At 47.7% G+C, this 16,109-nt stretch overlaps 1 protein-coding gene and 1 non-coding gene across 2 annotated transcripts; one reads left to right on the forward strand and one right to left on the reverse strand.

The window, feature by feature from the left end:
• Positions 1-5,263: 5,263 nt before the first annotated feature.
• TRNAP-AGG lies at positions 5,264-5,335 on the reverse strand. Its single transcript has one exon. It is a non-coding gene; the product is annotated as a tRNA-Pro (tRNA).
• Positions 5,336-11,431: 6,096 nt separating this feature from the next.
• OPN1SW (opsin 1, short wave sensitive) lies at positions 11,432-15,205 on the forward strand. Its single transcript, XM_046021038.1, has 5 exons — positions 11,432-11,777; positions 12,078-12,246; positions 13,151-13,316; positions 13,721-13,960; positions 15,086-15,205. The coding sequence occupies exons 1-5, from the start codon at positions 11,435-11,437 to the stop codon at positions 15,203-15,205; spliced, it is 1,038 nt and encodes a 345-aa protein (XP_045876994.1). The 5' UTR covers positions 11,432-11,434.
• The last annotated feature ends 904 nt before the right edge of the window (positions 15,206-16,109 follow it).

The following is a 16,109-nucleotide window of genomic DNA, read 5'->3' on the forward strand; positions in this document are numbered from 1 at the left end:
TTCAGGGAACATCATCTACCTGGTGAGCGCGATCTTAAGGAGGCAGTTGTTCTGAGGCAATTGTTCTCAGGTCTCTCCAGGTCTCAGCCAGTAAACAAGTGAGTACACTCGAGAACCAGGCAGTCCCAACACATCCAGAAATGTATTAGGAGATGCTTGAGCCAGGGACACACACCAATTCCTTTCCTTCCATATCCACTCACCAGGTTATGGACGAGCCCTCCATATTCTTCAGGAAAGAGGCCCTTTTTTGGGGGGGACATCTCTACTTATTCTCCAGCCATCCCTGGGGAGTCACCCTTAGCAGCCTTCCCTGATGCCCACCCTTAGACCAGTAGAGGCCAGCTGTGCCCCTCCCATCCTTCCTTTTAGGGCAGCCCCTGTCACTTTCAGGTGTCAAGGTCAGGTGTATGTATACTCTTGTGTCTGCCCAACTTCAGGAAGATTGGGAAGTACTTTAGTCATTTTTGTATCTCCAGCATCTGATGAAGTATCTGACACAATGAATGAGAAAGGTAAATCTCTCAACTACCCAGTGAATGCTGTCTTAACATTCAATATATGATTTCACATGGAGTTAAAAGTGACCTATTAAGCATAATGTTGCCCTATAAGTGTCTCCCTCCCCCCCCCACCTCTTTTTTTTCCTCCCTCTCAAACCCCCAGCTTGGTGCCCTGAGAAATGAGGAGCTCAGATCAAGAGGGTTTCATTTGCTCCTCAGAACAGGATTACACCCCAGATTCTGTGGTCATGGTGATCCAGGTGTGGGGAAAGGCTGTTGAACAAGCCCACAAAAACCCCATTCAGGGAGTCTGCTGTGGATATCAGGACTGTTCAAACATGGCTGGCATGGGGGTGGCAGGGTGTCAAGATGGCGGCATAGAGCTCTGGAGACTGACACGCTGGAAGGCTGGAAGCCCAGTGGCTGTTTGCTCTGCCCCAGCACAGCCCACTGTAGTCCTGGCTCAGCCAGCAAGCTACAGTTAACAGTTGACCTTGACTGTCGACTTCTTCGTTCGTGGAGGGAGGGGCAGGGGAGGAAGTTGTGCACTATGACATCTCGTGATCTAGGCTTTCCTCAGGGAGTTCTGATCCTGAGTATTAGGACTAATCTCTTCTTGGCTCCTGGGATGCAGGTCACCATTCACCCTTGATTTGGGGAGCATTCAGGAGAGACCTGAACCAGTCTGTTTTCGGGACCCAAATTTGGGCAAATCCCAGCCATATCAGTACTGGGTTGAGGGTGGGGGTGAAGTTAGGAGGCAGGAGGTAAAGGCTTAGCTGGCATGGGCGGAAGGGGACTGTGGTCCAGGGATGCATATGTGAAGGGCCCTGGAGTGGTGGGGATGCCAGCCAGGTAATCAGTTTAGGGAGGATGATCTGAATTAATCCTTGTAATCCCTGTACTCTGGACTCAGCCTCCCCCTAATCCCATCCCATCAGATCATCCCCTCTGAGGATCAATGCAGCCATTTATCCCCCTTTACCCTTATTTAGAAAGGCCCATTAAAAAGAAAAAAAAAGAAACTGAATATTTCAAACAGGCAGAAAAGCACAGTACAGAATATAACAACAAATAGCCATGTACTCACCACTGAAATCTAACAACTGTTCCTTTTGCCATATTTGATTCAGAGATAGCCCCTCTATTTATGGTTTTACAGTTTTACTTTATATGTTTGTATCCACAAACAACAAAATATTGATTCGTGTGTTTTAAAAAAGCTCTCTGGGGGCTCCTGGCTGCCTCAGTTGGTAGGTCATGCGACCCTTGATCTCCGGGTCCAGAATTTGAGCCCCACTTTGGGCCTAGAGATAACTTCAAAATAAATAAACATCCTGCAAACTTTCCTCTTCTCTCAACATTCTTTTTAAGCATATATCTGTATTTCATTTAGCTCTAATTAATGAATTTTAACTGCTGAATGTTATTTCAGTGTTTGAATATATCACAATTTATTTGTTCTTCTGCTAATGGGCATCCAGGCTGTTTCCAGTTTTTCTGTGTTAGAAAACAACACCTCAGAGGTGCCCAGGTGGCTCGGTTGATATTGATTTCAGCTCAGCTCTTGATCTCAGGGTTGCGAGATTGGCCCACATGGGCTCCTGCCTGGCCCTCAGTGGGGAGGCTGCTTCTCTCCTTCTCCTTCTGCCCCTCCCCGGCCCCACTTGCAGGTGCTCTCTCTCTCAAATAAACAAACAACTAACTAAATAAATAAATAAAAAGAAAACAATGTTTTAGTGGTTAGTGCTGTGCCTGTGTCTCTGGCATATACATAAGCACTTCTCGTGTAGATACTGAGAAGTAGAATTTCTGGGTCATAGAATATGTGCACCTTAAACTTTACTGATTTTTACCAAATGGCTCCATAAAGCAGTTGGACCAATTTACGTTCCACTAACAGTAGCTTTCAGGGCTCATTTAAAGTCGCTAATGTATTTATAAATTTCTCTGCTCACCATTACTTCTTGCATTTCACTCCTTCCTTATTTGTTCCCTTCTTATGAAGTGTATATTTTAGCAGCATTTCAGTGAAAGTCTTTGATGAACATTCTCAAATGTCTTTATTTCATACAATTTAAATAGAAATGTAATGGGTATAGAATTTTAGGTTGACGGCCTTCTCTTGGCCTTTGGAAGATATTCTCTTTTTATAGTCTTTTGTTGCTAATGCTGTCTTATGCTTTCCCTAGTATCTTTTAACTATTCTTCGATATTTCATATCTCAGCACTTTCCCCTGTCCATATTTTGAGTGATTTCACCAGCTCTATCTTCCCATTCACTAATTCTCTTACGAGCTGGGTCTAGTTTACTTTTTAATGCATCATTGAGTCTAATTTCAATGGTGTGTCTTTCCTCATGTTTTATTTTTTTTTCCTAAATAAGGTGCGCTTTTTTTTTTTAACAGTGCAACATTTTCATTATTGTTAGTATATTTCATTATATATTTCATTATGGTAAGTATATAAGTACACTTACTATATAGTGTTTTTCATGTTGTTCCCTTATGTTGCTGACTCTTCCTTATGGTGGATTGCTTCCTTGTCTAGTTTGATATTTTATTGTGAACTCTTCTTCAGTAGGTGTTTGTTTCTTCAGTGAGAGTTCCAGTGCCCTATGTTATGAAACATTGCAACAGAGTGCTTTTCTTCTTTTTTAATTTTTTAAAAAAGAAAAGGATTTATTTATTTATTTTAGAGAAAGAGCAAGCGAGAGCAGGAGGAGGAGCAGAGGGAGAGATACAATCCTCAATCAGGCTCCCCATTGAGCATGGAGCCAAGTGCAGGGCTCTATCCCAGGACCCTGAGATCATGACCTGAGCTGAAATCAAGAGTCTGCTGCTTAACCAACCGAGCCCCCCCAGGTGTCTCAATGACAGAGATCTTTCTTGCTTCTGTGGGGCTATATGGTATTCCAAGGGTACTGAACCAAGTTTAAATTTAATTTCTCTGCTTGGAGATTAAGTGTCATATAGATAACTTAAATCCAATCCAAGACGTTAATTTCTGGGATGACTTGTGTTTCTATTCCTTTTTGTTGGTTCCTTGGACTGGTGTGCATTATTTTTCATCTTTTTTCCATGGACAAAGTAGATCTTTGATGTTCTAAGCTTTGTGTAGGGGGTTCAAACCCAGCTTCTCATCTCTGGTGGGCTGAAGTAATGTGTCTTATAACTAGAAGCACTAAAACACAACTCCAGGTCCCTGGGTTTATATTTGTTTCTGAAACCTACCATGGGCCACTGTGACAGCTTCCTCTTCTCTTCTCTTTTGTTTTTTTTTTTTTAAGATTTTATTTATTTTTAGAGAGAGAGAGAAAGAGAGAGAGAGGAAGCATAAGTGGAGGGAGGAGCAGAGGAGAGGGAGAGAGAGAGAATCTAGAGCAGACTCCACACTAAGCACAGAGCCCCACTCGGGGCTTGGTCCCACAACACTGAAATCATGACCTGAGCTGAAATCAAGAGTTAGTCACTCAACCGACTGAGCCACCCAGGAGTCCCCTACTTCTCTTTTCCTTGGCTTTGTATTCCTTCTTTAATTCTGATATCTGGGAATTTCTTTCTTATTTTTATTTCAAGTAGGCTCCATGCCCAGCATGGAGCCCAATGTGAGGCTTGAACTCATGATCCTGAGATCAAGATCTGAGCTGAGATTGAGAGTTAGATGCTTAACCAACTGAGCCACCCATTGAATTTCTTTTTTTTTTTAAGAATTATTTTTGTCCTATCCAAATACTAATTTTGTTTTAATGCTCTTTTTTTCTTTTAATTTTTTAAGTAATCTCTACACCCAATGTGAGGCTTGGACTCACAACCCTGAGATCAAGAGTCACATGTTCTACCAACTGAGCCAGTCAGTCAGGCACTCTGATACTAATTTTTAAATCCTATTGTATTCAACCTTTCTGTGTGTGTGTTTTAGGGACACTGGGTGAGGAGAGAACTACATTAGTTTAGTCTGTTGTGTTTCCAGAAGTTGGTCTCTACATTTACTTTATCATTTTTTTAAAGATTTTTTTAAATTTATTTATTTGACAGACAGAGATCACAAGTAGGCAGAGAGACAGGTGGAAGCAGGCTCCCTGCTGAGCAGAGAGCCCGATGTGGGGCATGATCCCAGGATCCTGAGAGCATGACCTGAGCCAAAGGCAGAGGCTTTAACCCACTGAGCCACCCAGGCGCCCCTACATTTACTTTATCTTTAGCATTATTTCAAATAATCCCTATGTCTATAAGGTGCATTATAGTTTGCAAAGGGTTTTCACATACAATTTCTGCTTTAATCCTCCCAAGAACTCTAAGAAAAAAGTATTACTGTCCCCATTTTACCAATGGGAAAACTGAGACTCAAAATTGTAACTTTAATCCTACCTTTTGGACTTCAAATCCAGTGCATTTCATAGCTTGAGTTTTATACAAGGAGCTTGTCTTTTCTTGATCTTGGGCTCAGACCCACCTCCCAAATTGTCCTGATTATTTACCCTTCATCTGAGGCCCTCCAAAAGGGTCTTTTTGCCCAACACAATACAACTCTTTGACTCTTACCTTCTCTAGCTCAGCTCCTGATGCCAGTCGCCTCCCTCCCCATTTGGCCTCAGAGGAAATAATGGGGTATATGTGGGCCATGGCTAATGGGGAGAATGACTGGCAGCTTGTCCTTAGGGTCCTTTGTCCACTCACCACTAGGCCGTCTTTATGCCTCAACCCTAAAAGGGGCAGGCACCGTATGTTGGGTGCAGGAAAAAGAAATCAGGAAAACAAGGGCTCGTCCGGGATTTGAACCTGGGACCTCTCGCACCCTAAGCGAGAATCATACCCCTAGACCAACGAGCCACTGATGAGTATCCCTGGCCAGATGTGCCTTCCCTGCCACATCAGCAGCAGGCTCGGTTTGTGGTTCTTAGAGGTGGAATGTTCTCCCAGGCTGGCAACCAGCCCAGGCCGGCTGCACTCCAGCAGGCTTTGCCTCTCTCCTGGCTCTCTCCAGCGCTCCCTGGCCCACGGTGGAGCCATGCACCAGCTCCAGGCAGGGTCCCCTCCCCAGGACCAGCCGGTTCTTCCCCGGGGCTACCACGTGGACTTTGGTGGGGTTGCTGGTGAGAAAAGGCAGAGAAGAATCCAGGGTCCAGCAACCTCTACTTTCCCAGCGAGCCCCAGGTCAGAGGGAGCCCGTACCCTGTGAAGAACAACGCTTCTTTCTTTCCTCATGATCAGACCACCAGAAAATAAATCCTCTACATCATCAGCCTCCTGGATGAGGAAGGAGAAGCCTGACCCAGATCACCTTGACTGGAAGACATTTGCCGACTTGCCCTGTGTGCCTTGCAGGGTTATTTGAGGAACAGGCGCGATGATGTCCATGAAGGCGGTCTGCAAATTATAAGATGCTGTACAAAGGAGAGGAGGATGGGGGGAAATACTCATTAGGAGGAGAGTTGTTCTTTAATGCTTAATATGGGCTGGGCGGTGAGTTCTGTGCTTTGCTGATTTTTTTAAGGCTTCATTTATTTATTTCAGGCAGAGAGAGAGAGAAGGGGAGAGAGAGAAACAGGCGGAGAGCCTGATGCAGGTCTCAATCCCAGGACCCCAGGATCATGACCTGAGCCAAAGGCAGAGGCTTAATCAACTGAGCCACCCAGGTGCCCTTGCTCTGCAGATCTTATCTACACTTATAACAACTGTGTGAGACAGGTCCTGTCCCCATCATAAGAATAGGAAATCAATCTGCATTTGGCTTACAAGAGGCACATTTATCTAAATCCGAAGGCTGTTTTAAACACAGTAGACACTGCTGCCCAGACTTTCTAGAAAACTAGAGATGGGAATACATCCTGTAAATACTCACACTCCCTCCCACACCCCAGCCTGCCCTGCTCATCCTGCCCAGGAGGCTGCAGGGAAAAAACCTGCCAACAGGCTAAGTGTGGCTTGGGTGGGTTCCTTCTGGCTGGGAGTTTCCCAGCGAAAGTGAGGGGGAGGTTCAGAAACTGGGGTCTTGTGGGCGAACCCAGTGGGCCCTGCCAGGTTCTGTCTTTCATTCTTGATTGTACCATAACCATCACTTCACCTCCCCACCTACTAGCCCCGGGCCCTGCTTGGCCGCAGAAGGCAGAGCCCTGTCTTGCTGGTCTTTGGGGTCTAGCCTCGTGTCTGGCACTTAGCAGTCCTGCTGACAAGAGGTTCCCAAGCGTTCCTATGCGCTGGGCTCTGTGTAATCACTTCACCAAATTAATCTCATCTTCCCAGGACAACCATTAGTGTAGACATCACTTAGCAAATGTCTGTGGAATGAATGAGTGAGTGAGTATGTGAAAGAAACGTCTCAGGGGAGTACACAAAAAAATCACTCGTGGCAACAAATATTTGGGTTGATCCTCGTCTCTTGGCTCTGAGTGGAAACCATAAGCCCAAAAAAAGCCTCCTGCCTTCCATCCTTTTAAGCAGGCTTCCTAATGAGCCCAACCCCCTCTTGGAGAGGCAGGAAGAATGGCCCTTCACTTTAGAGAGAGGATTGGCCAGCGTTCGTTTGTACCTGGGAAAGTTTCATGGTCTCGATCCAGGAGGGCCGGACCAGACAACCGGTTCTGCTAACTCATCGTGGCCAGGGACAAAGGCAACAGCTCATCTATTCTAAAACCAAAGAGACTTTTTTGGGAAGCTGTTCCCCAGCTCTAAACTGCCTTATAAATAATAGCACAGTCGACAACACGTCATTCCATTACCTCAGCAAGCATTCCCTAAATTGCTCCTCTTGGTAAATGTGCCAGGAAGTGAGGTGGCTCCAAGAGAGGCTCCTAGGGGCTAAGAATGTTTCAGGGATGAGACAGGGCTTGGATTAGAGCCCGTGCTTCTCTCTAGGGGGTGCTGTTCCAATCTGAGGCAGGATCATTCTTCCTTGTGTGGCCTGTCTGGAATAGTGTCCTGCCCACTAAACACCAGTAATCCTTTCTTCACCACCGAGACAGTCATAAACCCCCCCCACACTCCGCCACCTCCAGGATGGCAGGGGTCTGGGGAGAGGAATCCATTGGCTCCTACCATACGCTTTTCCCCTCAGGCTAAAATTACTGTGGCCTTGCTGTGGGCACGGGGACTTTGGGCCTTCAATGACTTGATTGTCTGCGCTTAACAAGCCATAGACGGAATTCTCTGGGGGAAATCGTGGCTGTCGGAGCTTCCTCCCTTTCCTCCCAAGAGACGGTGGCTTTTGGTCAGGCAAAAATCCTCTGATGATTCCTCATATCCATGTCAGCATGTAGACCTTTTCTCTTATCTCCTCATTTGTCTGGAGAACCCTTATGGGTCTGTATCCAACAGATTTAACATTGTCACAACACAACGTCTCAAGTTTACTGTCACCTCCTACGAATCAACAACACAGCGAAAGCCAACACTGGTTGTCTTGGGAGAGGGGAACCGCGTTGCGAGATAAGCTGATTTTCACTGTATATTCTTTTGTACTTTCTGAATATTCAGTCCTGGACATCCCTGTAATCTACTCTAGCAGCTAGAAAGCATGAACGTGTGGTCATATTTCAATTTAATTCCTGACTTTTGAACTCCCCGCTGTTGTTCTCTTCTTTTTGCTCCTACATTTGATTCATGACTTCTTGTTGTGTCCCATAGAGTCCCACAAACTTCCCTTAAATTACTTTTGGAAAAGGTAGGAGTATAAATGAATGAACTCCTGAAGAGAATAGGGGAAAAAAAGGAAAACCAAAACACTGAAACTATTCAAAAAGTATCCTCTTTTGGGGGGCTCCTGGGTGGTTCTATCAGTTGGGGATCTGACTCTTGGTTTTAGCTCAGGTCATAATCTCAGGGTCGGGGGCTCTAGCCCTGCGTCAGGCTCTGCGCCCAGAGCACAGTTTGTTTGGGATTCTCTCTCTCCCTCTGCCCCTCCCCAGCTCCTCTCTCTCTTTCTCTCTCTCTAAAATGGAAAAATAGGGGCACCTGGGTGGTTCAGTCGGTTAAATGTATACTTTCGGCTCAGGTCATGCTCTCAGGGTCCTGGGATTGAGTGGTCATGGGGCTCCTTGCTCAGCGGGGAGCCTGCTTCTCCCTCTGCCTCTGTCAGCAGCTCTCCCTGCTTGTGCTCTCTCTCTCTCTCTCTCTGTCAAATAAATAAAATCTTTAAAAATAAATAAATAAAATCAGGGTGCCTGGGTGGATCAGTGGGTTAAAGCCTCTGCCTTCGGCTCAGGTCATGGTTTCGGGGTCCTGGAATCGAGCCTAGCATCGGGCTCTCTGCTAGGCGGGAAGGCTGCTTCCTCCTCTCTCTCTGTCTGCTGCTCTGCCTACTTGTGATCTCTCTCTATCAAATAAATAAATGAATCTTTGAAAAAAAATAAAATAAAATAGTAAGTCTTTATAAAAATCCCCCTTTTCTAGACAATGAGAATGACTGGGAAAATAAATTCCCTCTTGACCGTTTCTTCTATTTGGTTCAGGACATTTATATGTCTAAATCTAAGTCAGTGGTTCTTTTTTTTTTTAAGACTTTATTTATTTTTTTGACAGAGTGAGTGAGAGATCACAAGTAGGCAGAGCAGCAGGCAGAGATAGAGGGGGGAGCAGGCTTCCCACTGAGCAGAGAGCCCGATGTGGGACTCCATCCCAGGATCCTGAGATCAGCGCCTGAGCCAAAGGCAGAGGCTTAACCCACTGAGCCCCCTAGGCGCCCCTAAGTCAGTGGTTCTTAGCTGGAGGTGAGGGGGCAAAAGGGGGTGATTTTGCCTCTCAGGGGATATTTGTGTCTGGAAACATTTTGGTTCTCACAGCTGAGGCGGTGCTGGTGCCATTGGCATCTGATGGGTAGCGACCAGGAATGCTGTTAAGCGTCCTACAATGCTCAAGACAGCCGCATGCCCTCCCCCAGCAAAGAATTGTCTGATCCAACATATCACTAGTGTGGAGGGGGAGAAATCCTGGTCTAAATCTCTCTAACATAATCTTCTGTAAAGTCTTTGTATATTATCACTTTCCCAAACTAATAAAGTGACTTTAAACCCGAAAAGGGCACGGTGTATGTCAAATGTACTCAAAATTTCTCCCATTTTTGTATCATTACCCTCCACCTTTACCCCATGCCCCATCCTCAAAGTCTTCCTGCTCCCTACTCCATGGCTTCGCTGACTCTGAAAGTCTGTTGTCTTCTGCGTCAGTACCAGTAAGACCCTATACTTGGGTAAGGCTCTATCTGGCCGGAGCTGTCCCCACGCCTTCCACCCGCCGAGTGCTGGGCATCAGCCCCATCTTACCTAGGGCTAAGTTGCTCCCAGCTTGGGCCCCTTGGCCCTCTATCTGAGGTTGGGTAGAATAAGGTGGGAAGGGACTGTTTGGAAAGGTTTCAGGATGGACCTAGGAGAAGCCATGTCTAGCTCAGGATTCAAGGGACATAGATATTAGTCCTAAGGTGTGGCCTTTTGGAGTTTCAGATGGAAAGCCAGAAGGGTTTGCCCTGCTCCTCTAACTTGGAGGAATCGAACTCGGACTCTTTCTCTGTGGCCCAGGATAGCAGCCCGAACCTCTGCTCAGCTTTCAGATGCCCCAGCTCCTACCTTTTTCTGGGCTCCTGGGACATTTCTCCTTGCATAGCTCAGCAGGCAGGCAGCCTAGGATTGGAGGGGAGTTTGTGTGCGGAATTGAAGGCTTCCTCTTCTGGGGCATCCTTCCTTCCAGGGGACCCACTTTCCATCTTCAGCTACTCTGGAGTCCCAGACTCTGTCCTCTGACTCTTCAGGGGGAAAAGGTTGGGACTTTCCACTGGAGTTTCAGTGGTCCCCTGCCCCTTTAGACTGGGAAGTGCCCTCAGTAAATAATCCATTTGCACGTAGATGGTTCCCTTCATTCAATCAAGAATTGGATCCTTTCCCTTGCTGCCCTGCCTTGGGGTACTTGATCAAGCTTTCCAGGAGTCGTTTTTCATATTTTGTTTATAATTTTTTCCTGTGGGGGGATTCATGGGATACAAACAACGGTGCCAACAGGGGCCACTTTTCACTTCCCCTTATACCTATATTTAAAGTGCATCACTTTTATCTCTGGGCTCAGGGACCGCTGAGGTGGGGCAGGGGACACATTTACAGGACTAAGGGCAGAGCTGGCCTCGCTGGGGCAGGCTGCACAGGCCAGGTTTTGAGTCCGGCTGTGAGAGCCGGGCAGGACTGGAGACCAGACAGGGCAACACGGTGGCGACTTGGGCACTGCTGAGTTCAAGGTGGGGGGCCAGCGAGCCAACCAACCTCAGCCTGGCTGGGGGTGGGGGTTTCTGAGCAGAAAACATCCCTGCGTAGACTCCACATGAAGAAACAGCGGCAGCATTGTCCCGTTGCCCCTGTACTGATCAGTGAAGGCCCTTCACTGAGGTGCTCCCAACCAGGGTGCTCCCCATTCCCTGGCCCTTCTGTGGCCCGAGGTTGCTTCCCAGGCTGGCTGTGAGCCCAAGATCTCTGGAGGGGTAGTCTCAGAGGGCACCCTCAGGGGGCACCTTCCACAAGGGAGCAGAAAGGTGCAGAAACATATAGGGATAAAGTCACGCCAGAATCCAAACGGAAAGGCAGACCCTCAATAGTTCCATTGAAAGGACACACACACACAAAAAGTGGACACATCTCTGCTAAATATGAGTCAGCACGCATTTAGCACTCAGCTGCCGTGAGCGCACTCCTGTTCGTTCCAGCACCCAGCACTGCCTGTCCATTCTGAGTCCAGTATTTTATCCTCCCCAGAACACACAATCGGCTTTGGGGCCACAAAAGGTTTATCGTGGGGGCTTGCGCATCTCTAATCTCCAACTTCATCCTTAGGAGGCTTAGGGTCAGTACTGATCATTCAGGGAGCCTGAAAGGGGCTTTGGAGGCGGGGGAAGTGGTGGTGGGACGGTAACCTATAAGAGGAATCAGAGAGGGTGGGGGACATCCCGTGAGTAAGATGTCAGGGGAGGAGGAGTTTTATCTGTTCAAGAACATCTCCTTGGTGGGGCCATGGGATGGGCCTCAGTACCACATTGCCCCGGTCTGGGCCTTCCGCCTCCAGGCAGTCTTCATGGGCTTTGTCTTCTTTGCAGGGACACCACTCAATGCCACGGTGCTGGTGGCCACCCTCCGCTACAAAAAATTGCGACAGCCACTCAACTATATTCTGGTCAATGTGTCCCTGGGGGGCTTCATCTACTGCATCTCTGTGTCCAGCGTCTTCATCGCCAGCTGTCACGGATACTTCATCTTTGGGCACCATATTTGTGCTTTGGAGGCCTTCCTGGGCACTATAGCAGGTACTGCCAGGGAAGGAGACTTGGGGGAGACAAAGGACTGCCTCAGGATCGGAAGCAGGGGTCAGAATGTTGGGTTAGAGTGGGCCCCTAAAAGAGGAGCCCAGGGAAAAAGGAGTTTGGTGCTCTTTGTCATTGGGGTACAAAGCAGCCGGGGCTAGAAGTTTAACGGAGTCCCAAACTCCACACCAACCATCAGTCCAATCCCTTCTTTACCCGTTCTTGTTCCACCGTCTGTAAGCCACTCTGCCTGCCAGGCTGGGTGGGGCTGTCTACCCCAATTACCCTCACGTTTCACTGCAGGTCTGGTGACAGGCTGGTCACTGGCCTTCCTGGCCTTTGAGCGCTACCTGGTCATCTGTAAGCCCTTCGGCAACTTCCGCTTCAGCTCCAAGCACGCACTGATGGTGGTCCTGGCTACCTGGACCATTGGTATTGGCGTCTCCATCCCACCCTTCTTTGGCTGGAGCCGGTGAGAGTGTAGGGCAATGGTGCTGAGATAGGAACTCAGGTTGGTGTGGGTGGAAAGAGTTGGGTATGACCTTAGTCTTTGACCTTTTTAAAATTTATTTCTTTTAGAGAGAGGGCGGGGGTCAGGGAGGGGCAGAGGGAGAGGGAGTCTTTTTTTTTTTTTTAAAGAATTTATTTATTTGGGGCGCCTGGGTGGCTCAGTGGGTTAAGCCTCTGCCTTTAGACCAGGTCATGATCTCAGGGTCCTGGGATCGAGCCCCGCACTGGGCTCCCAGCTCAGCGGGGAGCCTGCTTCTCCCCTCTCTCTGCCTACTTGTGATCTCTCTATCAAATAAATAAATAAAATCTTAAAAAAAAAGAATTTATTTATTTGACAGAGAGAGAGATCACAAGTAGGCAGAGAGGCAGGCAGAGAGTGAGGGGGAAGCAGGCTCCCCAATGAGCAGAGAGCCCGACGCGGGGCTCGATCCCAGGACCCTGAGATCATGACCTGAGCTGAAGGCAGAGGCTTAAACCACTGAGCCACCCAGGCGCCCCAGGGAGAGGGAGTCTTAAGCAGACTCTGTCCTGAATGTGGCGCCCGATGTGGGGCTCAGTCTCACGACCCTGAGACCCAGCCAAAACCAAGGGTCAGATGCTTAACTGTGCCACCACGCGCCCCTAACTTCCACTTTTAAAGAGCTGGTGGAGTACGCGAGGCTCTGGGAGGCAAGTGCTAACGTTGACCCTGCAGTTGGAATTGCCATAGCCTCAGCTGGTAAGGGCAGAAACTGCCCCTGCAGGGAGTCCTGGAGCATCCCCTAAGTGGAGAGCACAGTATCTCAGCTCCCACTCCACTGATTCTTGTGGTGAGCCCCGCAGTGGGTAAGTGCTTGTCCGGTGGGTGAGTGCTTGGTCCCTTGCAGGTACATCCCTGAGGGCCTGCAGTGCTCCTGTGGCCCCGACTGGTACACCGTGGGCACCAAATACCGCAGCGAGTACTACACCTGGTTCCTCTTTATCTTCTGCTTCATTGTGCCTCTCTCCCTCATCTGCTTCTCCTACTCGCAGCTGCTGGGAGCCCTCCGAGCTGTGAGTGATTTTTGTGAGGGTTGGGGAGGGGGGCGGTCAGGGGGCTCCAAACGAGCAGGAAGAGTGGGTGAGGCCTTTAGAACAGGAGACATCTGGAAATGTGCACAGCCAGGTAGAGGGGCTATCTAAAAGCAGAGAAGGAAGTGGGGGCAGGGAGTATGATGGAATGGTGGGAAGAGTAGGGCTGGAATGTGTGGCAAGAGATTCGTGTGATCCCTTCCAAAGTCACAGACCAGAGAGCCGTCTCCACCCTGCCTTCCTCAGGGAAGGAGAGCAAGAGGCACTAGGCCAGAAGCTGGGACAGAAGAGCGGCCATTGGAGGGGATGCCCCCCTGATAGGAAACGGTGGAGATGTGGGAGTTGAGGGCCAGGGAGAAGAGAATGTTTCTCTGTGCTCTGCCCAGGTTGCAGCCCAGCAACAGGAGTCTGCTTCAACCCAGAAGGCTGAGCGGGAGGTGAGCCGGATGGTGGTGGTGATGGTGGGGTCCTTTTGTTTCTGTTACACGCCCTATGCTGCGATGGCCATGTACTTGATCAACAACCGGAACCACGGGGTGGACCTACGGCTGGTCACCATTCCTGCCTTCTTCTCCAAGAGTGCTTGTGTCTACAACCCTATCATCTATTGCTTCATGAATAAGCAGGTAAAGCTCTCTATTTACACTCCCATGAAACCCCGCTGGTTAGACATGGTTCTTTTCTAACAACTTTTGATTCAGAGCACCTTAGACTCCACTCAAAAGGTTCCCAGGCGTGAACAAGGGAAGCCCTTGGTAAGCACAGGGAGATGGGTGTGGTTACCGAGACAATGTAATAGAATCCAGAGAAAACAGAACTTGAGCCATAAAAATCAGTTTGCTCTGAGTCAGGATGTGAAGCAAAAGTTTTTCTGAAAAACTAAGATTAATCAGTCTCCTAAATTCCTAGTCCTTCCATTTCAGAAGCTCTAAATCCTTTCCAACTTCCAGCTTGCAAGAGCGTATGCAAAAGCACAGGAATCCAACGCATTCATAAATCTCTAACACAGCTTATCACCTGAAGGTACCAAGTGGCCTCCTATCCCAAATTCTGTATCTGAGCTAATAAAAACCCGAACTTAGATGAATCTAGGAGAGTTCTTCTCTTGTGGGGAAAACTCCCTGCTTTGAGAATTAATAGATGTTTTGTCTCCTCAGTCCACAAAGACAGATTCAAAACTTCTGGATGAGAACAAAACTGGCAATTCCTTCCAATTGGGAGTACCCCTAATAATGGTGGGGTGGGTGGGCAGGCCGACTCTGGCCTTGCTTTTGAGTATTTTGATGAGGCAAGTGCTTCTTGGAGGTTTCCTGACAGTGAAGCCTCTGAGCCCAAATATGTGGGAATTATTAATGTAGACCCAGGAATAGCTCTAAGGAGCAGGCATTTGTATTCAAAACCACCTGAGAGGACACCTGGCTGGCTCATTCAGATAAGCGTCTGCCTTCAGCTCAGGTCAGGATCTCTGGGTCCTGGGATAGAGCCCCGTGTCAGGCTTCATGCTCAGCATGGAGTCTGTTTTTCTCTCTCTCTGTCCCCCTCCCTCCACTCGTTCTTTAATAAATAAAATCTTTAAAAGGAAAAAAAAAAAAAAACCCCAAAAAAACAGGTGAGGAGATCCTGGGTATAAGGCATTGCACAAGGCTTTGGGGATACAAACAAAGAGATCTCTTTGTCCCCCACATTTCTTGATGTCACTTCCTCTGTACTGGTCACAAGGGGCTAGCTCCAATTCTGCCCTTTCCTTCCAGTTCCGAGCCTGCATCATGGAGATGGTGTGTGGGAAGCCCATGACAGATGATTCTGAAATGTCCAGCTCCCAGAAAACAGAAGTCTCTTCTGTCTCTCCCAGTCAAGTTGGCCCCAACTAACGAGCCATACTGGCTTATCTGCAGCAATTAGGATTTTACATTTGGAGAAATTTCTTCTCTCTCTCAAAAACCAAACTAACAAATGCAGAATAAGATGGGAAGGGAATAATGGGAATTCGGGGGTCAACTTTCCATTTTCCTACTGCTCCTTTCCTACCTACAAAGCTATTGTTCCAACTGGATCTACTTCAGGTCACTCCAAAGGCCATGTCAACAATCCTCAATTTCTACTCCTAAGTGGCATCATTCATAGCACTTGGAGAACTGATTAAGTATGAGGCCACTATAAAGGAGTATGGATAAGACATTAGGGAAATTCAAATCAAAACCACATTGAGATACCACTTTACACCAGCTGGAATGGCCAAAATTAACAGGAAAGGAAATAACAAGTGTTGGAGAGGAAGTGGAGAAAGGGGAATCCTCTTAACATGGTTTGGTGGAAATGCAAGTTGGTGCAGCCACTTTGGAAACAGTATGGAGATTCCTCAAAAAACTAAAAATAGGGGCACCTGGGTGGCTCAGTGGGTTAAAGCCTCTGCCTTCAGCTCCGGTCATGGTGCCAGGGTCCTGGGATTGAGCCCCGCATCAGGCTCTCTGCTCGATGGGGAGCCTGCTTCCTCCTCTCCCTACCTTATAATCTCTGTCAAATAAATAAATAAAAATCTTAAAAACAAAACAAAGCTAAAAATAGAGTTACTCTATGACCCTGCAATTGCACTACTGGTTATTTACCCGAAAGATACAGATGTAGTGAAAAGAAGGGCCATCTGTACCCCAATGTTCATAGCAGCAATGGCCACAGTCGCCAACTGTGGAAAGAGCCAAGATGCCCTTCAACAGATGAATGGATAAAGAAGATATGGTCCACATATACAATGGAGTATTATGTTTCCATCAGAAA

The sequence above is a fragment of the Meles meles genome, chromosome 10 (genome assembly GCF_922984935.1).
Source record: "Meles meles chromosome 10, mMelMel3.1 paternal haplotype, whole genome shotgun sequence".
Lineage (NCBI taxonomy): Eukaryota > Metazoa > Chordata > Mammalia > Carnivora > Mustelidae > Meles > Meles meles.

Bases quoted from the DNA above. Each gene is read 5' to 3' on its own strand.
- OPN1SW (XM_046021038.1), top strand. From the start codon at position 11,435: ATGTCAGGGGAGGAGGAGTTTTATCTGTTCAAGAACATCTCCTTGGTG. The intron at 11,778-12,077 runs GTACTGCCAGGG...GTTTCACTGCAG, and splicing joins CTTCCTGGGCACTATAGCAG to GTCTGGTGACAGGCTGGTCA. The intron at 13,317-13,720 runs GTGAGTGATTTT...TGCTCTGCCCAG, and splicing joins TGCTGGGAGCCCTCCGAGCT to GTTGCAGCCCAGCAACAGGA.